We start from the raw sequence: 26935 nt of genomic DNA, 5'->3' as shown, positions 1-26935 counted from the left end.
GGGAAACAAAACCCATAAAGTTTGAGAAAATTAATTAATGAGAAAAGGGTGCGTGGATATATGGATCCCTATGATATCATTTTGATCATAAAATAAATATATGCCAATAACAATTGTTTATGCATAAGACCGCAAGACCTCTGAATATATACTAATTAATATATTTTTCAAGAGTATTAACTACTAATCCTAAGTTGATTAACTAGAATCCCATCTTAATCGTAATCTTCCTAAGGATTGTATTTAAGATTTGTGAGTTCTACTGAACGATTTGACTCGAACACAGAGGATTGATGTCATCCTATCTCTAGGGTTGCAATTCACTTCTTCCAATTGCGTGGGATCTACATAACACAAGGATATATCTACCTCAACGATCATGAATCAATCAAGAATCTAATAAGCATGCAATTATTGCTTCAAGAACAATCAAGAAACACAATTAAATCTAAGGATAAACAATCATAAATTAGTAAGAACCAATGAATTAAGAACATGGTGTTAATCTAGGGTTCATCATAAATCCAAGTATTACAACATTTAGTTTCTAAACATGGAGGCAAACATGAAAGAAATTAAAGAAACAAGAAAAGAAACGAAGAACATAGGAAAACCCCTTTAATCGTTGAAAAAATCCTGATTCTAAACTTTCCCAAGATATAAAAATTCCTCTCAAAGAGTGGTTGAAGCCTCCAAGACCGTGTATTAGAATGTTTCTTTAGAGTCTAGGGTTGAAAAGTCCCCCCAAAAGGATAAAAACACTGGTTAAAGAGATCCCAAAAAAACTGACACATGTGTTGATATGTTTATGCATTTTTCTTCTTGTTATGGGCCGAATATCTACAAACTTTAACCACAAAATACTATTAGCATGTCGCTAGGCCGTGTCCCTGGGCATGTCGATCTTCATCCTCGATTTTGGCCTTATCCCTCTCGAAATTTGAAAAATCTTTGAACATGAAAGTTGTAGTGAACTCTTGTCAACTTCCAAAGCCACTTGAATCACCTCAATTTAACAATTTATCAGGAATATATGATCAAATACTATCAGTATGTTGTAGGACAAATTCCTCAATACGTGTCCAAATGTTCTGATTTTCTAGTACTAATGCATCTAGGATGTCTCTAAGATTTCAACAAGAAATTTGTAGTGCACTTCCTTAGCTTTATATTGACACTTGGATGAGAACTGTAATGAATTGTATTAACAGTGATAAATTACAAGAATACAAAACCTAGGTATATATACAAGAAGAGACATAGGAGACTAGGATTGGGAATCATAAGTAGACTCAAATACATAGATAGAGTCCTAATACTCCCCCTCAAGCACATGGTACAGATGTGATATGTAGCTTGTCTCTTAGAAAAGGAAACCTAGGACCTGCTAAAGCTTTTGTAAATATGTCAGCAAGTTGATCTTTGGTAGAGATAAAGTTGACTTGAGTCTCTCCCTTGGCAACTCTGTCTCTCACAAAATGATAGTCAATTTCAACATGTTTAGTGCGAGCATGAAAAATAGGATTAGCACACAGACATGTAGCACCAAGATTATCACACCACAGCTTTGGAACAGAAATCCCAGTGACGCTAATCTCACGTAAGAGGGAGAGAACCCAGATTACCTCAGCACAAACATCAGCTAAACCCTTGTATCCAGCCTTCGTAGAGGATCTTGCAACATTTCTTTGCTTCTTGCATACCCAAGATACAAGATTTGATCCAAGAAAAACAGCACAACCCCTGGTTGACTTACGATCCTCAAGGTAGCCAACCCGGTCTGAGTCCGAGAATGCATGTAACTTCCTTGACTCAGATTTTCGAATACGTAAACCATAAGATAGAGTCCACTTGACATACCTCAACACACGTTTGGCTTGTTCCCAATGAGTGACTGTAGGAGCATGCATGTGCTGACAAAGTTGATTGACTGCAAAGGATAAATATGGTCTGGTGATAGTGAGATACTGAAGAGCTCCAGCCAAACTCCGATACTGTGTAGGATCATCATACAAATCTGTAGAGGTAACAAGTGATTGTGAAACAGGTATTGGAGTAGAAAGAGGTTTGTAATCAGTCATACCAGCACGTTTTAAAATATCCATCATATACCGTTGTTGCGATAAAAGAATTCCATCACTGCATTTAATGGTTTCAATACCAAGAAAGAAACCTGGTTCACCAAGATCCCTGATTTTGAAAGCGGTAGATAATTTTGACAATAGATAATTCACAAGATTTGGATCACTGCCCATCACTAGAATGTCATCAACATAGACAAGAAGATAAACATAAGTAGAATTCTTGGAATAATAAAATAGTGACACATCCGTTTTTATGCCTGAAAACCAACGAATAATAAGAAATCATGAAGGCGATTAAACCAAGCTCTTGGGGCTTATTTCAACCCATACAGGGATCTCTTCAACAAATAGACATGATCAGGAAATTGAACATTACTATATCCAGGTGGTTGACGCATGTAAACAGTTTAAGTCAAATTGCCATTAAGAAAATCAGTATGAACATCTAGCTCTCTCACAGTCCAACTAGAAGATATAGCCAAAGAAATAAGTAACTTGATTGTAGTAGGCTTGACAATCGGACTGAACGTGTCAAAAAAAATCTTGACTGGGAACCTGATTAAATCCTTTTGCTACCAGTCTTGCTTTGTATCTCTCAATTGAACCATCCGCTTTCCTCTTGGTTCGAAACACCCATTTACATCCAATTACATTTTGCTTAGGTTTAGATGGAACCAGACACCCTGTCTGATTTTGCAACAAAGCATTAAATTCCTCATCCATGGCTTTGTGCCATTCCAAGTGTTTGACAGCCTGTGTGTAACAAGTGGGATCAATGGTGCAAACCTGAGCTGTCAAAGCTGTAGTGGGTGCGCGAGACCGACTCCGTATTTCCATATCATGTGTGCAAATGTTCGGTCGAGTGGAGCGGCCCCTTGGGCGACCGCGCAGCAGCGACCGTGATAGCCTGCCGGGCTGTCTCGGTCGCAATAGGCACTGCCGGCAGTGCTTGTGCTGTCTATTCAAGCGCTGTCGGTGATGTGATTCTAATTGTGCATGTTTCTTGTATTAGTTTGAATGTATTTGATAGGCTTACGTTCATGAATTTGGTAATTTAGTTGCATAATCCATTGTTTTATCATTAAGAAATGGTTTTACACTTGATTTGAATGTTTTACGTTGTTTGTTAGTGTTTTGGAACAGTTATAGATCAAGTGCAAAAGCAATGGAAGTTCTAGGATGAGTTTGGAGCCAAAACAAAGTCAAGGTGAAGCTAAGGAGGTGGCTAAAATTCTTGAAAGAGAGCCAAAGAATGGTGCTTTCAATAGATTTAATCACAAGAACCAAACAAGGGAAAAGTGGAGCAAAAGAGCAAAGAGTTGTAATTCCCGTTTGAATTCGGCGATAGCTTAGTATTTTGATAATATCTCATGCTATGAATGTTCGATTTAGGTGATTCTTGCGCCATTGGAAAGAAGACTCGAAGGGCTACAATATATGTTTCATAAAAAATACTGTAAGTGTAACACCCCTAAACTTTTTAAACTTTCAAAGCTTATAAAATGAAGGTAATACTATCATTAAATCCCAAAAACAGAGCATACTAAACATAAGTGTTTGGGGTGCTATGCCACATCTGAGTTGGAGAACTCATATTTCATAGGCTAGACTATCTAATTATCCTCAAAACAATGTCATTACGTCATCATGGCACGCAGGCTGAAAGGAAGCTAACTATCTAAGCCTTGGGTCTTCTAGCGCGCTCCGGAACTACTCATCTGTGCCTGAAAGCCAAATATATCTGTTCAGCGAATAATGCTGGTAACCCACTCCAACGCGTTTAAAATACAATATAAGTATATATACATACATATATATATATATATATATATATATATATATATATATATATATATATATATATATATATATAGGAAAACTATTTTGAAGCCGGAAGATATTTACTTAGGAGACTCTAGCTTTAAAACCGAGAATAGACTCAACAGGTAAGGACAAGCATATTTATCAATTATAATCATGCATGTAAAGACACTAGCATACACCCTAAGGTCACACATCACCCTATCAGTATTCAACCATTATCTCAACACATAAGCACACTTTGGTGGCGCCATAGGATCAATCGCATGCCCATACATGAGGGTCAGCGCATATAGCGCTAACATGGCCCCGCAGAACCCTACCTAGTACCGCAGCACGAAGGGGTTAATCGCGACCAACCTGTGAACCGCAGCTCATCATAACGTTTGATCGCAACCAAACGGTGGACTGCAGCCCAAAAAGTGTATTTCTGATCGCAACAAGATTATGAACCGCATTTATAACGTTTGATCGCAACCAAACGGTGGACCGCAGCCTTATATAATATTTATATACCTGACCGATCGCAACCGGCCTGGTTAACAACCGATGGTTCTCAACCCATCCAACTGCCCATATAGCCAATTTGATCGCAACCAAATTGGGGTATCATGCACACATAACACATAGCAAGAACATGCAACACACATTAGCACATATGGAAAGGGGAAAAACGTATAAATAAAACTTATGCGTGGTCATCCACATACTAGGAATATTCCTAAGGGGTTCATACATCTTTCACCTAGGCCAACGAGATATCAATTCAACTAGCATGCAATACACGACACTCTTTTATCCTACGAATGGTACCCGAAACATCAAACTAGACTCAGGCACGACAAACGGGGTCCGTTGGGACACCACGGGGAACGGGGAAACATCAAACGGGGAAAACCACCATCCACACTGGGACAAACCAGCGGGTGGCCAGCGGGTGGAGGACCACCCGCCGGCGGCGTCCTTCTGGGCAGCGGGTGCCCGGCGGGCAGTCGCCTGCCCGCCGGCTGCCCGCTGCCGGCGACACAAATTGGGGCAGCAGGTAGGTGGCGGGTTCCCCTACCCCCCACTGACTCTTTTGTAATACTTTGGTCGCGGGATCTTTCATGGAACCCGAAACCATGTCCAGACACATTTAAACACAAACGACGACACCACGTAGTCAAGTACTGGATCAAAACCAAGAATCACATTAAATACATCCTATCATGACTTCTAAACATAATTAATACCCGAACATGCAAAATCCCTCCCAAACATATCAAGAATATCATAACACAAAATTCATAATTTACCCTAGGGCTCTAATCATATTTAAATCCCAAAATCGTAACTTTATCTTTAAAATCAAGAACATCAAGATTATCATGATCAACACAGAATTATCAAGATCCTCATCAAGATCATCAAGATCAACAAATAAGATCATCTCATAAACATCAAGATCACATCACAATCATCATAAAAGCTTATCAAGACACGAGTATAGAATTGCATATCAAGGAGCCAAAGAAGAAGATTATAGCAAGGAAAATAGGTTTTGTTGAGACATGGGTTACCTCTTAGCCTTAATTAAAATCCTTGGCTATAAATGTTCTTTCTCTAAGATCTTCTCTTCTTGATTTCTCCTACGTTTGGTGATAGGGGAATTCTTGGGAATTCTTGTGTGGTGAAAGCTATTGTGGTGTGAATTCTAGGTGCCTCCTATGTCCTTTTATATATCTAAGAGTACTAATCATGGTCTGATTGGTATGGATTTACTAATTCTATTCCTTATAGGACAAAGGGTCTGGTTTAGGGATAAAGGTCCACGGTCTATAGTGGACCCTTCCTAATTAATTAAGGGAATTTAATTCTCTTTTAAGGGTAAGTAATTAAATAATTAGTTTTGGTTAGAGGCCGTAACACGGGGTGTTACAGTAAGCGTTGAGACCTAGGCTCGATGCGTCAAAAATTTCCAGTGACGTTTCATCAGTAAAAATTCGCACACAGATTGGCGACAGTTCGGTTTTGGGTCATATCTCAGTCTAGGAATATTCAAATGAAGTGATTCTTGCGCCATTGGACAGAAAACTCGAAGGGCTACAACTCTTATACAGACATCAAAGTCTATATCAAAATGGAAAAGGGTGAAAACAAGACTGCAAACTGGACATATGGCCTAGGCACGATTTCGGCCTAGTTTTGCACGGAAAATTCCTATTTCTACCGGGATTGGTTCTAGCTTTGTACCTACTATAAAATCACACCTTCCTCAACCCTAATATTCATTCAGAGATCTTTGGAGACAAGAAGGAGAGAAATCAAGAGCCACAAGTTGTCTTAGGAAGCAAGAAGAAAGCTAGGGAGATTTGGGAAAATTGTCTAGTTCTATCTGGTACTCTTTTTGATAACCTGTATTTTCTTTATTATCTTTAGCTGTGTATAATTTAGCCATGTGTGGCTAAATTCCATTAGGGATTCTTGGGTAAAAAGTGTTTATGAACCTATGTGCATGTGCTCTAAGATTCTTTAATTTACTATTATTTGGGTTTTAAACTTGTGTTGCAATTGTGTTTATTATTGTCATTGCGAGTAGTTCAGGGCCCGGATCACTTGTTTCATTGCTGAGATGACTACTACTAACTACAACAATAAAGCCTTAGATATTATTTATTCCTTAATGCATGAAAGTCAGTTTACTCTTATTGCAGGTTGTGACACTGCAAAAGACGCATGGGAGACTTTGGAAACTACCTATGAAGGAACTAACTCTGTCAAGAAGTCCAAACTTCAAATGGTTCAATCAGACTTTGAAGATCGGAAAATGAAAGAGGACTGTTAGTGTGTTATTTTTTTCAAAAATCCAACATATAATTGGCAATATTATTATGGCAAATTAAGATAGGGTTTAGCTTGGTGTCTGTTTGTTCTTATAGACGACTGACCTCTCAGTATAATCAACAGACGCCCTACCACTGAAGATCTGATAAAGGAAGACGTATCCAAAAAGCTTAACGTGGTTTGTGATGACAGTTTTGGAAAGAATATCAGCGGATCAGCGTGGAAGGTATGGACCGAATCTTAAAGATTTCATTCTTCACAAAAAGTCCTACCATCTACAATCAAAGATATTTTTGGAGAGTGTTCTTACCAAGGAAGTATTTATATCCTCATTCGATCAAGAATTAGGGTTACATTGATTGAAGCCAAAAACACTCGATGCTAAATAGAAACACACATCTCTGATTGTTATGCCTCTTCTCAAGACAATAAGTTCTTGGTGATTATGATGAAAAACTTGAGAAGAATCAACGTTGCTTAAACGATAGGACGCGAAGATCACTCAGTTGCGGGAACAACGTGGGACGGCGTCATTGAAGCGAACTGCATCAGAGTTAGCTCTCCAATTGAAGGGATTTCATTAGACTTCTGCATGCATGGCTCTCCGACTTCAACAATCCAGTAAACCTTTGTAGAATGGGTACTGACCTTGTGTGGAGCACTTGGGTGAGATTGTTGTTTCTCTACCTTTGTACATTGGATTATGATTTAGTGGATTGGACGCCTCGGTGATCGTCCCCCAGATGTAGATACACATTGTATCGAACTGGGTAAACATCATATGTGTTGATTTATTTTCTGCTTTAGTCTTCCGCTTTAAAATAATCTGCTTTCCAACTGGATGACTGATTAATTAAGTCTCTGAATCAGTCAGTCCAGTATTCCAGTTGCTAGAAACTAAATCGATATTCTTTTACTGAGAATATGCAAAATTACATGTGGTATAAGAGCTTTTAAGTATACATAATGACTTGATCCTTACAGGAAGAACTTTTTGCATTTTTCTATATTTAAGAAGCTGTTTACTTGGTTGTCTGTTGGCTGTTAGACTGTTCTCTGCGTGTGTGTTCTGGCTGGTTGTCTGTTTTGATTCAGGATGGATGCAAGTATGAAACCACCAAAATTGGATGGTCACAACTATTCATTCTGGAAGGCTCGAATGGAGATTTATCTTCAAGCACAAGGCACCAGAGTTTATCGTACTGTCCTCACTGGATGGAGTCCCCTGATAGTTCAGAATGCTGATGGATCTGACATGGACTGAAGATGAGATGTCATCCTCTGATCTGAATAATAAAGCACTGAATTCTATTGTAGGATCTCTACATGAATCAGTCTTTACCTTGGTTACAGGGATAAAAGAGGCAAAACGTGTATGGGAAATTCTTGAAACTAGATTTGACCAATGATGTCAAGCAGTCAAAGCTTCAGATGGTTCTATCAGAGTTCGAAGCCCTCAGGATGAGTGAAGAAGAAACTATCTCTAACTTCCATAGTCGTGTTCAGAATTTGATGAACAGAGCTTCAGTACTTGGTGAACCATTTACTGATGAAAGAGTTGTCAAGAAGATCCTTCGCTCTCTGCCCAAACGATTCCGAATGAAAGTGACTGCAATTCATGAAAACACAGGTTGGGAGAAGAAGAGTGTGGGAGAGCTTATAGGTAATCTACATACTTATGAACTTCAAGTGCTGGCTGATGACGATCTTGCAGTCAGCAGAAAAGGCAAGTCAATGGCTTTTGTTGCTGAAGTTGATCGAGAATCTGACACAGATGACATAGATGATGAAGCCTTAGCCTTGTTAACAAAAAATTTCAAGAAAATACTGAAAGGTTTCAATCGAAGAAGTCAAGGACAACCTAACAGAACACAGTACAAAAGTGGAAACTCCTCATATCAGAAATCAGAACTGTCCTCCTTTACAAAGAATAGTCAGTCCCAGACTGGGCGAACAGGGCAATTCAGAAGTACACCTACTGACATAGTTAGAACTCTAAATCGGTCAGTGCAGTGTCGAGAGTGTGAAGGGTTTGGACATATACAATCTGAATGTGCAACTTATCTCAAAAGGAAGAAAGCTATGTCTGTGTCTACCCTAAGTGATGATGAAGAGGAAGCAACAGATGACCCGTCTGATGAAAATGTTGGAAACTTCGTAACCTTCTTCACAGCTACAGAGGATCACTCAGAAGATGAAACTGATGGAGAATCGTACATATCATCAGATGATTTTGAAGAGAGACATGTTCAGCTAGAGATGGAATTTGCTAAACTGGTTGGCAGTGGGGAACAACTGGTGAAAATCAACAAGAATCTGAATGAAGATCTAAAACACAGATATGAACTATTGAAGAAGCTAAACACTGAATTAGTCACAAAAGAAGATCTTATTGCTCAGATAAGATCTCGAGAGGGAAAGCTGATAAAAAACCTGGAGGATCTGAAGAAAATTATCAAGATGATGGATACCACATCTACCTTTAGACAAAATTCTGGACTCTGGTCGAAATCCTAATGATAAAAAGGGACTTGGATTTGAACGAGGTCAGTCCCCAATGTCAGCTCCTGTGTTTATCAAAGAAGGTACATCTGGTCGTGGCTCAGGTCTCTGTCATGAACGAGGTCAATCATCAAGATCAACTCAGTTCAATCAGAAAAGAAGCATGCGCACTCTGATTACTGAGGCTGAATCTAGCAGAGTCAAATTTCAGTCTCAGCACTCAAAGTTCAAGACTATGTTTGTTAAAGTTAAACAGTATGTACCCATCTGTCACTACTGTCTAACAAAAGGGCACACCAGACCTGAATGCTACTTCTTCTACAGAGATCAGAGGAAGGAGAAATATCAGAATAAGTCTATTACTCCATTCACAAAGCAGGTTTGGGTCAGGAAATCAGAAGTAATCTGCTATCCCACAATTGTTCTGACCGCCTCTATGACTGAAGCAAGATGGTACTTTGACAGTGGATGCTCCAGACATATGACTGGGAATGTCAAGTGTCTCATGGCCGTTCAACCTAGCAGTGGATCACTGACGTATAGGGACGGACAAAAGGGAAAGATAGTTGGTAAAGGTACCTTAGATGTGCCAGGATTGCCACATCTGGACAAGTTCTCTTAGTCAATGGCCTAAAAGCAAATCTTATTAGCATCAGTCAGCTGTGTGATCAGAATTGGAATGTGTGCTTCAACCGAGACTGCTGCAGAGTCCGTGATAAGGCAGATCAAGTGGTGCTCTTCTGACAATTGCCATGTTTTAACAAATGAAACTACCTATCTAATATAAAAAACAGACGAATCAAAACTGTGGCATCGGCGTTTGGGACACATAAATTTCAGAGATATGGACAAAGTGATCAAACTAGAAGCTGTTTGAGGGATACCAAAGCCCAAAATAGAACAGGAAGGAGTTTGTGGTGCATGTGCTATTGGAAAACAAATCAGGGCTCCTCACAAAGCAGTAAAGATGATTACTACTGAGAGATGTCTAGAACTGGTTCATATAGACCTTATGGGACCAACTCAGAATGAAAGCATTGGAGGAAAGAAATGCATCTTTGTGTGTGTGGAAGATTTCTCATGGTTCAGTTGGGTATATTTTCTACGAGAAAAGTCTGAGGCGTTTAATGCCTTCAAAACTCTGTGTATAAGAGTACAAAAAGAAAAGGACAAGCCCATTATAAAAATCCAAAGGTTGAGAAGTGATCATGGAAAAGAGTTTGAGAACTCCTTATACTCAGAATTCTGTTCAGAAAATGGGATAGCTCATGAATTCTCCGCTCCATGAACAGCACAACAGAATGGAGTTGTGGAAAGAAAGAATCGGACCTTGCAGGAAATGGCAAGAGTAATGTTACATGCATCACATCTGCCACAACGTTTCTGGACAGAAGTAGTGCACACATCATGTCATACAGTAAATAGAGTCTATCTCAAACCAATTACGTATCAAACACCATATGAGATATGGAAAGGAAAGAAGCCAAACTTGAAGTACTTTCATGTGTTTGGAACAAAATGTTATGTTCTAATTGATCGGGAACAAAGAGGAAAGTTCGAGCCCAAGAGTGATGAGGCCGTATTTCTTGGGCACTCACCAAACAGTCCAGCTTATAGGGTCTACAACAAAAAAACTCAATCAGTCATGGAATCAGTGAATGTTGTTATTGATGATAGTCCAGAATAATCAGATGAAGCATTTGTGACTGATTCGGCGACAGATCCCCCTCTCAGTGATCCGCCAAAAACATCTGAGACAACCAAACTGTTTGACACACATGAATCGTCAGAGGAAGATGAAAGTAATTTAGAAAATGACAAATTGCTCTCTGATGGAGATGGAAAAAATAAACCCACCAGAACTCATAAAAACCATCCCTCAGACAACATTATTGGTGATCCAACAGATGGAATGCACACCAGAAGCCGAATGAGAAACAATCTGATAGAAATAGCTGGTTTCGCCTGCTACACCTAAAAAATAGAGCCAAAAAATGTGAAGGAAGCCTTGCATGATAACTTATGGGTTAAGTCAATGCAAGAGGAGCTACATCAGTTCGAACGAAATCATGTGTGGGATTTGGTTCCAAGACCTGACAGAGTTAACATAATCGGAACAAAGTGGATTTTCAAAAATAAAACTGATGAAGCAGACAACATTGCAAGAAACAAAGCTCGTTTAGTGGCTCAAGGGTACACTTAGATAGAAGGAGTTGACTATGATGAGACATTTGCACCTGTTGCTAGATTGGAGTCAATTACAATCTTACTAGCAATAGCATGCATTCTGGGGTTCACACTGTTTCAAATGGATGTCAAGACGGCATTCTTGAATGGTTATTTGCATGAAGATATTTATGTGGCTCAGCCTAAGGGATTTGAATATCCAGTTCATCTAACTCATGTCTACAAACTTAGGAAAGCTCTCTATGGACTCAAACAGGCTCCAAGGGCATGGTATGAACAACTGACACAGTATCTGTTACATCATGGTTATGATTGAGGGAGTGTAGACAAAACGTTGTTTGTCAAAACCACTGGAAGTCATGTTACAATTGCTCAGATCTACGTAGACGATATTGTTTTTGGGTATACTCTACAGAAGTATACTGATGATTTAGTGAAAATCATGAAGGAAGAATTTGAAATGTCCATGGTTGGTAAACTAACTTACTTCCTAGGGCTTCAAGTTAAACAAAGTTTTGAAGGATACTTTATCTCACAAGAAAAGTATGCTAAGAATTTGGTCAAGAAGTTTGATCTGGAATCATGTAAGACCCCTAGGACTCCTATTTCTACCTCTACAAAGCTGTCTAAAGATGATGCAGGTCCATCAGTAGATTCCACTATCTATCGAAGTCTGATTGGAAGTTTGCTCTATCTAACTGCAAGTCGACCAGACATAATGTTCAGTGTTGGAATGTGTGCAAGATATCAATCTGCTCCCAAAGAATCACACTTGATAGCTGCGAAACGGATTTTGAAATACATCAAGGGTATAATTCAATATGGAATATGGTATTCCAAGGACATTGAACTGAGTCTGATTGCTTACTGTGATGCTGATTGGGCAGGAAACATTGACGACAGAAAAAGTACATCTGGTGGATGCTTCTTTTTTGGGAAGAATTTAGTGTCATGGCTAAGTAAGAAACAGAATTCAATTTCTCTGAGTACAGCTGAGGCAGAATACATAGCAGCGGGAGGATGTTTCACTCAACTTGTATGGATGAAGCAAATGTTGTTGGATTATGGTCTATCTCAAAAAACTATGACACTTTACTGTGACAATGTCAGTGCAATAAACATTTCAAAGAATCTTGTTCAACACCCCAGGACCAAACATATTGATATAAGGCATCACTATATCAAAGATTTGGTCAAATCAAAAGAGATCAAGTTGGAATATATTCAGACTGACAAACAGTTGGCAGACATACTGACTAAGCCTCTAGACGCAAATCGGTTTGAGATTCTCATATCTACTCTCGGGATCTGCAGGATGGACTGTTAAGACAGAATGGTAAATCAGAAGGAGAGTGTATGGTTTTCTCAGCCTCAAGTCAAAGTTCAAATCCTTAACTTCCTAAATTAACTCCCTTCTGTTTTGTTAAGAAAATATCTTAACCTAGCCTATCAAAAATAAATTTGCATCTTTCAAATTTCAAATCTTCCATTTTATCCCTAAAAAGGAGCTATACCGTTGCATCAGTCACCTCATAGCTGCATGCATCCTGACAACCGCATTGATTACCGTTCATCACCCTTGGGATTATATACTTCATCTGATCGATCGTAGTGGAAGAAGAGTCCTCAACACTACTCTGTTCTCGGTTAATCCTCTCTCAAAACATCTCTGCCTAGGGTTTTTTTATTTTCCACTCTCTCTCTCTCTCTCTCTCTCTCAAAAAGAAGAATTTCCCAGATATGGCCTACGCAGTGAGGAACATCATTATCAAATTGGGAAAGAAAAATCACTCACCAGAGAAAGCTCAGAAACATGTGAAAACGCTCCTCCAACTCGCAATGAAGAAGAAACTGAAATTGGACCCTGTTCTTCGCGACGAGATTCTGGTCACTGTGATTTCAGACTACCCTGAGTTCTATGAGGACTGGTCAGATGATGATACAACCAACCTCTTGGTGATGGCTTCATAAGCGGGTGATGATATTAGCCCTGCCTCTATTGACGAACCAGATGATGGGAATCGAGCAGGGGCGTTCCTCAAATACTTTGCACAAAGAGCTCTGGAATGGGAGGAGATTTCTAGACGAATGGCAGAAACTCGTCCCCTCTACCTTCAAGAAGCCTAGGAAGAAGCAAAACACTGACTCGAGATTTTACGAAACATGTCAAATACTTCTGACACTCCTATTGAAATCTCTCATGATAAACCTTCTGAGTTGTTTTCTGTTGATGCTGAATCTGTGCTTCCTGTTGAGAAGCCTGATATTAGTCCGGAGTCTGTATCACCCTTATTATCTGCTAAGCCTATTGAATCTGGTGATCCACCTCAGTTGTCGACTGAAAAATCTGTATCTGCGAAACCTGACCTTGAGACTGAATCTGAGAGAAATGTTCACGAGTCTGTCAATACTGAAAAATTGAGTTTGGTTGTGTATTTTGAGAATGTTGATCGTTCTGTGCTTTCTGTTGATCCTGTGTCTCATATATCTGATAAGTCCTCTATTGAGGATTGCCCAGTTGAAGTTCCACAAAAGTTGTCTGTTGAGCCTGTTGCAGAACTGTCCGTGTGCCCTCGTCCTTCTGAGTCGATTGATGGTATTCCTATTTATACATCCTCCAACTTGGCTGAGAGCCTTGACCATATTCGGCACTTTGCGGGATTACCTTCTGCCTCGGTACTTGAACCATACAGAGTCATACATCCGACGAATGATTCTTCTGTGTAGATAGACAATGATGATGAAAGAATTTTGGCTGAAGTCTATGGATCACAAGCTCCATCCTTTGACCCAATTGGGTCTCTGACAGTGGAAGAGACAGCTCACCCGGACTCCACAACGTTCAAAATCAGAGAGGTCATCAAGCTTCTTGCTTCCTCTACTGTTCATGTGTCTGAGACCAGCAATTCTGTATCGCCAAACCCTACAAAGAGCTCCCCTGTCAGAGAAATGAGAAAGTCCAAATGAAAAGGAGTTTCAGAGAAGATTGTTGTGGGTACTAGAGGAGATGAACATATTGAATCTACTCAACCAGAAAAGAAAAGAAAGTCAGCTGATTCTGAGAAGGCTGAAAGTGATCCACCGATCAAACAAGTGTTTAAGACCCTGAGGTCTTCTGTTAAAAATAAGGCTCCTACAGTTGTTCCATCAACAACAACCAGAAAAATGAAAGCTACTTCAAAAGCAAGAGGAAGGAGTGTTACTCCTGATATGCAGATTGCCTCTGACAGCCCTGATGCTTCTGTTTACACACCACAGTTTGTCTCAGCAACTGCTCAAGACAAATGGAATACAATGGTGAGACGAGAGCTGATTGTACAGAGATCAGTTGACGAGAATCAATTGAATTCAGTCTGCAATATTTTGCCTCTGCTAAGTGAGGTTGGCCTGCTGAAGATAGTGACATCCATCTGCTCATACTCAAAGTTGCTCACCTACGAGTTCTACTACAATCTGAATGAGGAGATTGACAATCTTACCAGTGAAAGGTGTCAACAGATCTTTATTACGGGAAAGTGGTATGTGTTCCGACCAGACATGATTAATGAGTACTCAGGGATGAAGCCGGTTGAGGAAGAAGAAATTTCTGACTGGGATTTGGTTGCAAAGACTCTCACTGGAGGACTGGCTCCAGTTTGGCCAACAGGTGATAATGATACCTTGTCAAGCTCAGAATTTACCTCCAAGTTTGTTATTCTGCACCGCATTGCTTTGCACAACTGGCTTCCATCAGCACACTTTCATACTGTTGGAAAACAACTAGCTGCTCTTCTGTTTAGAATTGGCACCAAGATGACAGTTGATCTGGGGAGATGGATCTTCTATCATATTCTCACCTTGATACATCCCAGGGAACAGAAGGTACGACTTCCGTATCCTAATCTCATCTTTGGAATATTATCTTCACAAGGCCTGGTTCCAATGCAAAGTGAGATCATTACTCCGTCTCTGCTGTATACTGTCGATCCATGACTATTAATCGGCAAACATATCTGGGATGTTACGCCTGTGATGCTCCTCCATCCTCTGAAGCTGACACTACTATTGAGGATTCTCCACATGCTCAAGATGTGCAGTTATCTCTACGACTGAAGGCTCGTGTGTCTGAGCTAGAGACTGTGACCAGCATTATCACAAATCAGCTCAATGCGGCCCGCACTGAACTTGCAACTGTTTTACTCAGATTGAGCTTGACTGAATCTGCTGCTGGTGAGAATGTGAAGCCTGACGGAGAAGGTTCCTCTCATGCTTAGTGTTTCCTTTGTCTATCTTTTGGCAAAAAGGGGGAGTGGTGGTTAAACTCAGGGGAGTTTTTTTATGGTTGTGATTGTGATGGTGTATCTTCTGGCCCTGTCTGGGCGTGTTCTTGTGGTGGCTTACTGTTTTGTGAAGAACAAATCTGGGTTACGGTTTTATCCAGCACGGCTTGTGTGCTGATGAATGATTCTGTGGGTTGTAATTCAAATATTATTTCCTTTATGTACTGTTCTGTTTTCACTCTATCTTTAGCTAATATCGATATTCTTAGTCGATTTGTTTTGCCAAATAATAGCCAAAGGGGGAGTTTGTTAGTGTTTTATTTTTTTCAAAACCCCAACATATAATTGACAATATTATTATGGAAAATTAAGATAGGGTTTAGCTTGGTGTCTATTTGTTCTTATAGACGACTGACCGATCAGTATAATCAACAGACGCCCTACCACTGAAGATCTGATAAAGGAAGACGTTTCCAAAAAGCTTAACGCGGTTTGTGATGACAGTTTTGAAAATAATATCAGCGTGGAAGGTATGGACCGAATCTTGAAGATTTCATTCTTCACAAAAATTCCTACCATCTACAATCAAAGATATTTTTGGAGAGTGTTCTTACCAAGGAAGTATTTATATCCTCATTCGATCAAGAATTAGGGTTGCGTTGATTGAAGCCAAAAACACTCGTTGCTAAACAGAAACACACATCCCTGATTGTCATGCCTCTTCTCAAGACAATAAGTTCTTGGTGATTATGATGAAGAACTTGAGAAGAATCAACGTTTCTTAAACGATAGGACGCGAAGATCACTAAGTTGTGGGAACAACGTGGGACTGCGTCATTGAAGCGGACTACATCAGAGTTAGCTCTCCAATTGAAGGGATTTTATTGGACTTCTGCATGCGTGGCTCTCCGACTTCAACAATCCACTAAACCTTTGTAGACTGAGTACTGACCTTGTGTGGGGCACTTGGGTGAGATTGTTGTTTCTCTACCTTTGTAAATTGGATTATGATTTAGTGGATTGGACGCCTTGGTGATCGTCCCCCAGATGTAGATACACACTGTATCGAACTGGGTAAACATCATATGTGTTGATTTATTTTCTGCTTAGTCTTCCGCTTTAAAATAATCTGTTTTCCAACTGGATGACTGATTAATTAAGTCTCTGAATCAGTCAATCCAGTATTCCAGTTGCTAGAAACTAAATCGATATTCTTTTACTGAGAATATGCAAAATTACAAGGACGAATCAATTGTTGAGTTTCATGCTCGCGTTCATGAACTGGAAAATCGTACAATCGTCTTAGGTGAACCATTTGATCAATCTAGACTTGTTAAAAAGATTTTACATTCGCTTCCTCCGTGTTACAGGATGAAGGTCACGGCCATTCAAGAGCATGACGATTGGGAGAATAAAACCATTCATCAACTAATGGGCAGCTTGCAGACCTACGAGATGGAAATCTTGTCCAATCACCCCGAAAAAAAATAAAAAATAAATAAAAAGTTGTGGCTTTTACAGCTGAAGACACAGAAACTGGATCCGATCCAGACGAGGTAAGTGATGATCCAGTAGTCTTTTTGACCAAAGGTTTTTTCAAAATTGTTGAAACAGGTTAAACAAAAGCAAACCACGAGGGGTGGTAAGTTCAATATCAAAGAAATTCAGGATCAACCATGCCACGCAACAATCAAAAATCCAATTCATCAAATTCCAGACCATCTTCATCACGCAACACTCAGTCAGAGACAAATCCGGTGGAAAAGGTATTAGATGCTATGAGTGTGAAGGATATGGTCATATCTAACATAGCTACGGCGCAAGAAGTCTATGGCAGCAACACTGACCTGGAGTGATGATGAACCTGAGACAGAGAATCCTTGATCTGACCCAGAAGAAATTTCAGGAAATTTTGTGGCATTCGCAGCGATCACCACCTTGGATGAAGGCAAAGAAGCTGCGACTGATTCTGATGTTGGAGCATATTCCTCGACGGAAGATCATAATCTATCAACACCTTTGTTTGAAGAAGAATATAAAAAATTGTATGTTAGATGGGAAGCTCTTGCAAAAATCAATAGATCTTTCTTTGTCTAGTCAAGTTAACAATTTAGAAAATGCTATAAAAGTGTATCTAAATCAAATTGTTGACAAAGATGTACTTATCCAAGATGGCCTCAAGCCTGAAGAATGTCTAAAACAAGAGTTAGAGATGCTCAAACGACGAATCAAGATGATGGGCAACACGTCAACTCTTGATCAAATTTTGGATTCTGGAAGGAAAACACCTACAAAGTTTGGTTTGGGTTTTTGCAGGTGGAAAAGACAAAACCGCAATAGTATTTGTGAAGGCCTCGGCTTCTGGCACAGCCCCTGAATCTGCTCCTGGACTTATCCCAAATATTCCTGAATCTAGCACTGTAAGGAGGAAAGCTAACTACACTAAATGGTTAAAATCTAAGTATGGATACTATAATCCTGTTTGTCATTATTGTAGGGTACGAGGGCATACAAGACCGGAGTGCTTCTACTTCTACAAAGATCAACGAATTGAGAAGTTTACCAGAAAGAACATCACACCATTCATAAAGCAAGTTTGAGTGATGAAAAATGATTTTGTGTGAACATCACACCATTCATGTCTCGTTTCATTCCACCAGTTCAAATAGAGAAGAAAGATGGTATTTTGACAGTGGCTGTTCACGTCACATGACGGGCAATTCAGCCTTCTTAAACAACATACAAGATAGTAAAGGTGAAGTCACTTTTGGAGATGGAGTCAATGGAAAAATCACAGGGGTTGGCACTCTAAATGTTCCAGGACTGCCCAAGTTGAATCAAGTTCTCCTAGTAAGTGGTCTTCATGCAAATCTCATAAGTATAAGTCAGTTATGTGACCAAGAGTGGAATGTATACTTTACAAAGGACAGTTGCAATGTCATAGACAACCAGAAACATTGTGTCATGGAAGGTAAGCGGTCTTCAGATAATTGTTATATCCTTACCAGTGATGTTCTCTGTTGCAGGTCCAACATGAAGGAATCCGAAATTTGGCATAAAAACTAGGTCATTTAAACTACTGCTCTCTGGACAAACTCATAAAAATTGATGGTGTTCGTGGTCTACCTAAGATGAAAGTCGAACCAACAGGTATTTGCGGGGCATGTCACGCCAAAAAGCAAACTAGAGCGTCTCACACTACTCAGAATGTCATTCAAACGACACATTGTCTGGAGCTGGTCCACATGGATCTTATTGGACCTACTAGAACCTAAAGCATAGGAGGAAAAAGGTACATTTTGGTTTGTGTAGATGACTTTTCACGGTTCTCTTGGGTTACCTTTCTCAGGGAAAAGTCGGAGACACTTGAAGCATTCAAAGCCCTAGGTCTTAAGCTACAAAAAGAAAAAAAAAAATGAACCTATAATCCAAATCAGAAGTGATCATGGACGTGAATTCGACAATCAAATGTTTGATGATTTGTGTGCAAGTTTGTGCATCACTCATGAGTATTCAGCACACAAAACCCCACAATAGAACGGAGTAGTGGAACGGAAAAATCGTACCATTCAAGAGATGGCTAGAGTGCTCTTAAATGCTAAAAATCTACCTCAAAAATTTTGGGCTGAGGCAGTGAACACTGCATGCTACACCATAAATCGAGTGTATCTTCGACTTGGAACTCATCAGACACCCTATGAGATCTGGAAATGTAAGAAACCTAATCTTAACTATTTTCACATTTTTGGCTCACGTTGTTTTATCTTGAAGGATCGGAATCCAACAGCAAAGTTTGAACCAAAAAGTGATGAAGAAATCTTCCTTGGCTATTCTCCAAACAATTGTGCCTATAGAGTTTACAACAAAGTTACAAAATCAATCATGGAGTCTGTAAATGTGGTGGTGGACAACCAACCAGATGATATAGTTAAAACTTTTGTGCCTGGATCTGTGTTAGGTTCTGAAACAAATAATCCAGAATCTACTGACACTGCCCCAGCTGTTGTGGCAGATCCAGTACCTACTTCATCTTCAACTCCTGAGTCTGAACTAGAGCAAGAATCTGGAGAGATTGATGTTCCAACTAGAATTCAAAAAGATCATCCAACTCAAAATATTATTGGAGATCTCACCTCCGGAGTTCGAACAAGGGGCAGAAAACGCAACTATCTTGAACTAGCCGGGTATACTTGCTACACGTCCAAAATTGAACCAAAGAGTGTGAAAGAAGCTCTAACTGACAACACTGGATTAAAGCAATGCAAGAAAATTTGGAACAATTTGAGAGAAACAAGGTATGGAATCTAGTCCCAAAACTTGACGGTGTAAATGTTGTAGGTACAAAATGGATCTTTCGCAACAAAATTTACTTAGCAGGTAACATAGCTCAAAACAAAGCAAGGTTAGTTGCTCAGGGTTATTCCCAGATCAAAGGAATCGACTATGATGAAACTTTTGCTCCAGTAGCACGACTTGAATCCATCAGGCTCCTTCTATCCATTGCTTGTGCTCTTAAGATAAAGCTGTTCCAGATGGATGTCAAAAAAGCCTTCCTAAATGGCTATCTGTCTGAAGACATATATGTAGCGCAACCTAAAGTCTTTGAGGATCCTCATCACCCTGATTATGTTTACAAGTTGGACAAAGCGCCATATGGTCTCAAACAAGCTCCAAGGGCTTGGTATGAAAGGCTATCCCAGTATCTACTCCAGCATGGCTACAATCGAGAGGGAGCAGACAAAACCCTATTCATTAAAAAATCAGGTAAACATGTCACTATTTCTCAAGTTTATGTAGATGATATCATTTTTGGCTCCACGCAAACAAGTGCTACGGATCAGCTAATCAAAGTTATGCAACAAGAATTCGAGATGAGTATGATTGTGGAACTGGCCTACTTCCTAGGCTTACAAGTGCAACAAAAAAATGAAGGAATATTCATCTCTCAAGAAACGTATGCATAAAATCTGGTTAAACGTTTTGGATTGGAATCAGCCAAAGATGCCAGAACTCCTATATCAACAACAACTAAATTATCTAAAGATGAGTCAGAAGATTCAGTCGATCCGACTCTTTTCAGAAGTATGATAGGAAGTCTCCTCTATCAAACTTCAAGTCGTTTAGATATCATGTTAAGTGTTGGTATGTGTCCCAGATTTCAAGCTGACCCAAAAGAGTCACATCTCAAAGCTGTCAAACGCATCATCAAATATGTCAAAGGTACTCTAATCTATGGTATATGGTTTTCAAATGACACTAGTCTAAGTCTTGTAGGTTACAATGATGCTGACTGGGTTGGAAATATTGATGACCATAAAAGTACATCAGCAGGCTGTTTTTTCATTGGCAAAAACTTGATGGCATGGCTAAGTAAAAAAACAAAATTCTATCTCCTTGAGCACAGCAGAAGTTGAGTACATTGCTGTAGGAAGCTACTACACTCAATTATTATGGATACGTCAAATGATGAGTGATTACGGATTACATCAAGAGTGTATGACTCTATATTGTGATAATACAAATGCGATCAACATCTCAAAAAATCATGTTCAACATTCCCGAACAAAGCATATTGACATCAGGCATCATTTCATCCGGGAATTAGTAGAAGACAAAGAGATTGACCTGGATTATATTCCCACTGACAAGAACTTGTCAGACTTATTTACAAAGCCTTTGGACAAAACTAGATTTGAAATGCTTCGTACAACTCTAGGAGTCTACAGATTATCAAGTCAATAAATTTCGTTCTTTCTAAATAAAGGCAGGTTTTAAATTAAATAAATCATAGTTTCATTTTTTTCTCTAATTTTTTTCTTCTTTAAGCTTTTATAGGTCTGACTCAGTGCCAGATCCTCAGCCAGAGCCTATTTGGTCTAATAATCAACTATTTCTATTTCTATCTATTTCAAAATCCTAGTTTCCAACAATCATACATGGCATGTTACTAGTCAGCTAAAATATAGCCTATATTCAAACCTCTGTCCTTAAGAATAGGTCAAAGCTTGTCAGACACGCCTCTTAAAAGCCTATTGCTTCTCTCCTCATTCCGTCACATCATCTTCCTCGCCCACCGAGAACTCAAGCTTCCATCCATGGCAGCTGATCCAAATTCCATCAATCCATTCCTCATTTACCTCTTAGATGATGAGCGCACTGAGCTCTACTGGCAGATTCTCAAAGGCACTGCACCTCTCCTACCTGAGGTTGAAGAACGGGTTCTTACAACCCTTGTGTGCAATCAAGATCAGATGGGAAATCTCACCATGAAAGAATCTAAAGCCATTCTTACCATGGCGGCGCATGTGATAGTGGATACCTGGCGGGTGAAAGAAATTGATTATGAGTAAACCATTTACGAGGTCCAGCTCATGCTCGATCTGGAAGCCAAACGCTCAAAGGCTCTGGTAACTGTTTCTTCCCCTTCAAACAGCACTAGCTCATTTCCTAAGTCTATGGTTCCTAAATTTTTTGTGCATTTACCTTCTAGTTTTGCTTCTAGCTATTATTTTCACTGGACCTTTGCCAGGACAATCTGGCCTAAAATCTCACCCTGTGTCACAATCTAACCCCGAAACCATTCCGGAGTCCAATCTTGTGTCTACTGGTTTCTCCGTTAGGTGCCCCTCTCACCTCTACTCAGCAAGCTGTACTATCTGACCTCATTGCCAATCTTCCCAAATCGCTCATGTCTACTCATCCAGTTCCCATTGTCTCTGTATCTTTTGCCAAAACCTCTAGAAAAGGTAAAGAAAAAGTTGTGTCTGAGTCTCGTTCGGTTCCTTCAAAACGTAAAGCCTCTGAGTCTGATGATGATGATATTATATTCCTTTCTGAAACAAAAAAAAAAAAAAAAAAAAAAAAAAAAAAAAAAGAAAGTCTGCCCCCTCTGGCTCTGTTCGAATAACTAGGTTTAGAACAGGTGTTTCCCTTCTTGGTCTAGTTTCTAAATCTGACTCCCGTCCAGTTTCTAAGCCCTCCACGATCAAATATACTCCTAAGCCTAGCTCTGTGCCTAAGTCTATTCCTGTGACTGCTCCTGAGGTTAGATCGTCTAGTTCCAAAAATCCTAAGCCCTTCAGACTTGTCATTCGTCTGGCTTAGCTTCTGGATAGCTGGAATATTAATTTTGGCTAGTCCATTCTGGTTGAAAAGTCTATAGATGTGGACAATCTTCTATCCAAGTGCAACGTGGTCAATTTGCTTCGTGATCAAAATCTTCTTCAAATAGTTCATGATGTGGGCTCCTACTCTATATGGCTAACTCCTAAGTTCTACACCAATCTATCCTCTGACTTCATGTTTACCTCTTCTGAGCGCTATCATCAAGTCTTTGTGCGCCGCAAGTGGTATAAATTCAGCCCCTCCGTCATCAACAAATACTTCAACAGATCAGCTTTGGAGGAAGACTTTGATTCGGGTTAAGATGTCCTCGCTTCAGCTCTCACTCATGCTGAATATACCTCTTGGCCAGCTGCTGACATCCCGTCAAATTCCCTGACAACTGTGTACTCTGTTCTATTTCATCTAGCATCCAGTAACTGGCTCCCTAGTGTCTCTTTATATGTTTTCAATAAGAAGATGGCTCTGCTTCTCTACAAAGTGAGGAACAAAGTTGATTTTGATTTGGGCACCCTTATCTACAATCATATTATGTCATTTGCGAAAGGGAAAGAGCCCAAAGTCCATCTCCCATTTCCCTACCTTATTTATGGGATTCTGAAGGCACATGGTCTCATACTATATGCAAATGACCACGAGTACACTATTCCCAAGAAGTATACAATGGACTACAGATTGCTTCATAGCACACGCTATGATGATCGCGCATCTCTTCTCGCTGATTCTACTCCTGCCCCTGCACCAGCTCGGACTGCTTCCGGTTCCTCCTCTGCCAGGCCTGACTCTGCTGAGCCTGTTTCTACTCCAGCTTGTCCTCTAGAACTTGTAGCTCTTCGCAAACAAGCTAATTTCTATATATTTGTGGCTACCGCTTTGAAGAAAAATATAGCATCTATATAGGCTGTGGTTGCTGAATCTGAGCACAAGCTTTCCGGCACTCTACGACAAATCTCCAAGCTTGAGAATGCCCTCTCTGGCCGCATTGCTGATAATGAGGACCCTGATGATGAAGACATGGGCACTCTATCTCACAGCTCCAGTCACTAGATGGCATGTTGTCCCCTTGGCAATCAGTATGTCAAAAAGGGGGGGTTCATATGAAGGGGGAGTTTTTTTGGTTTTGGTTGGTGGTTTGACTGCTCATTTGAACTGATAATAAGTGTAATAATCTGATTTTTTTGTTGATTGTTGATTGTTGAGAATGTGAGAACAAATCGTGTGCATCCATCTAATTGTCTTGATTAGATTAAGTGTGTGCGAACGCGAATTAAATGTGTGCAAACGCACTTAATCGCGTTTACACATATTTAATTCGCGTTCGCACATACTTAATCTAATATAGACCATTAAAAAATATTAGATGGATACACATGATTTGTTCTCACGTTCTCACCTAAGCAAGTGTTTTAATATGATCCTAAACCTATATATATATATATATATATATATATATATATATATATATATATATATATATATATATATATATATATATATATATATATATATATATATATATATATATATATATATATATATATATATATATATATATATATATATATATATATATATATATATATATATATATATATATATATATATATATATATAGTAGGGGTAAGTAGACATATAATGATAGATAAAAATAAACAAAGACAACAAAATAACGATATTGTTGTTGTCGCGTAAGTGGGTAAGTAAAGTAGTGATAAGTCATTATATTTGTAAATACCTACTGCGAAGATAAGTATGTATAGAAAGATATGAGTATATATAAGTTGTACGATAGATATTTGTTTCTAATAAACTGAGGAATATTGTGATGAGCAAATTTATGTATGTTTTTATATGAAAATGCTAGAATGTATATGTAAAAATATTGTATTTAGGAAATAAAAAGAAGAAGAAACAATTGGCTTATGTATCTAAGATAAGATTAGATATCTCTATATTAGGACTCTATGTATTTGAGTTTGATTACGATTCCCTATCTGATGCGGCCCAACATATGAAGATCCATTACGAGTACTAATTGGGCCAATCACAAGGCCCAAGTCCAAACAATTAAGGCAACTCTTCATTGGTGATGTTCAAAGATGGTGGAAATCTAAGTCAAGCCCATTTGCAAAATATGAAGAAGAACTCAAGGCCTTTTTATAATTGTTTAAGTGCTGATTTTGGTGATTAAATTAGGCCCAAATCAGCCCTATTATTTTTGGTCATCATTAATTTAAATTGTTTGGAATTAAAGAGAAAACACTAGTTGTATTTAGAAAGGACTCCTTAAATCCTTTTCTAAATAAAACTCTATTTACTTGTTTTCTAGATTAGGTTTAGGACTCTTTTTTCCATTGTATTTAGAATTATAATGCTGCCCCTATACCTATAAATAGGGCACATCCATATCAGTTTGAAGGAGGCTTTAATTCAATAAAATTCTTAAGTTTTTCTTTACACTTGTGTAAGAAACCTTATGGCTAATTGTGGACTCAATTAGTGGCTAGTCGTGGACTCGACTAGCAAATTGATTCGTGGACTCGAATCAATCTTACTTTCTTCAACCTTAGATTTAGGTTCGTGGACTCGTTCTTGAATCGAAGGAAACTAGATCCGACTCTAGTTGATTGAAGATTGCATCATCAAGGTACTTGAAGCTACAACGGGATTCTTCTAAGTCTTTGGGGATTCGAGACAAAGGGTTTCTCGTGAGGTTTAAGGTATTTTGATCCATCTCTATCTTTAGTTTTGAGAGCATTCTTGGGACAATACTCCATCTTTATTTGAATCTTGGATTAGGTTCATATCACTATCCCAGTCTCTCTGAGACTTCCTTCTTATATATACATGTAATCTGTACATTGTATTATTTATTTAATACACAAATCTATTAGCTCTCATCTGGTATCAGCTAAAGCTAGGGTTTTTTTCCATGGCTGACGAGTCTATTAATTCCTCTGAACGGACCATCTCTAATGCTCCTATCTCTTCCGCTACGTCGGTGGTTAATTTTTTATCCACCACTCACCACTTCATCAGCATTAAGTTGACATATAAGAACTACATATTTTAGAGAGCCCAGGTTGTTCCTTTTCTTGATGGTCATGATCTTCTTGGATTTGTTGATGGAACGAATCCATGTCCTCCAGCCACCCTAACCGGCGACGGCGATGATACGGCAACCGCGCAGCTCAATCTGACGCATCGTGCATGGATCCGGCAGGACCAAGCCTTATTTTCCATGTTGATGTCGTCCTTCTCCGATGAGGTCATACCTCTCGCCATCGGCCACCGCACCAGCCGGGCTGTCTGGACTGCTGTAGTTGGTGCACTCGCGTCGTCTCCCGCTCCCGGGGTCTCAATCTACTCGGATAATTGCAAACACTTGATCAAGGATACATGTATGCGGCTGACTACATCGGCAAGGCTAGGGTTTTGGTGGAGGAGCTTGCTCTCGTCGACCGACCTGTAACACTCGAAGAACAAAACCTTTATGTTCTTCTGGGGTTACGGCCAGAGTTCAGGGTTCTTGTATCGTCTCTCAACGTACGCGGCCAGCCTATTACTCTTCAAGAGCTTGCGGATCTCTTGGGCGCAGAGGAATTTATGACGCGCGGTGGTCCGGAGGTGACTCGCCGGCCGCTTTCACGGCGCAAAAGGGCGGTCTGAATAGTCGCAGTTCCGGGCACGGTAACGGTGGCCGTGGTTCCGGCCAGCCGTGTGGTGGTGGCAGTCGCCGTGGTGGAGGACGCAACGGCAACTAGCAACCCATGTCAACTTTATCATGTGTTAGGTCATACTACTTCGACATGTCATCTTTGGTGTGCCAAAGATCCTCTGGCTAATGTCATATATCAAGAAACTCCTTCGGATCCTCAAGGTTCCCACACTTGGCTTCTAGATACAGGTGCCACCAATCATGCCACTTCGGACATCGCTACTCTCTCCTTCTCGGAGGACTACAATGGTAATGATACATTACGTGTCGGTGATGGTATGGGATTACCTATTAGTCGTATTGGTCATGCTACCTTTAATTCCCCCTCTAGATCTTTTCAATTGTCTAATATCCTTCATGTTCCTAGTTTGTCTACATCTCTGTTGTCTGTTTAAAAATTTACATCAGATAATAAGGTG

The 26935-nt window shown here is 39.6% G+C and overlaps 1 protein-coding gene across 1 annotated transcript; it reads left to right on the top strand.

The window, feature by feature from the left end:
• Positions 1-13580: 13580 nt before the first annotated feature.
• On the top strand, positions 13581-15389 carry LOC109174176. Its single transcript, XM_019323441.1, has 3 exons — positions 13581-14093; positions 14145-14374; positions 14420-15389. The coding sequence occupies exons 1-3, from the start codon at positions 13581-13583 to the stop codon at positions 15387-15389; spliced, it is 1713 nt and encodes a 570-aa protein (XP_019178986.1).
• The last annotated feature ends 11546 nt before the right edge of the window (positions 15390-26935 follow it).

The sequence above is a fragment of the Ipomoea nil genome, unplaced genomic scaffold, assembly GCF_001879475.1.
Source record: "Ipomoea nil cultivar Tokyo-kokei standard unplaced genomic scaffold, Asagao_1.1 scaffold0542, whole genome shotgun sequence".
Classification (NCBI taxonomy): Eukaryota; Viridiplantae; Streptophyta; class Magnoliopsida; order Solanales; family Convolvulaceae; genus Ipomoea; species Ipomoea nil.
The sequence above is the reverse complement of the archived record's forward strand: the minus strand, read 5'-3'. Positions and strand labels throughout refer to the sequence as shown.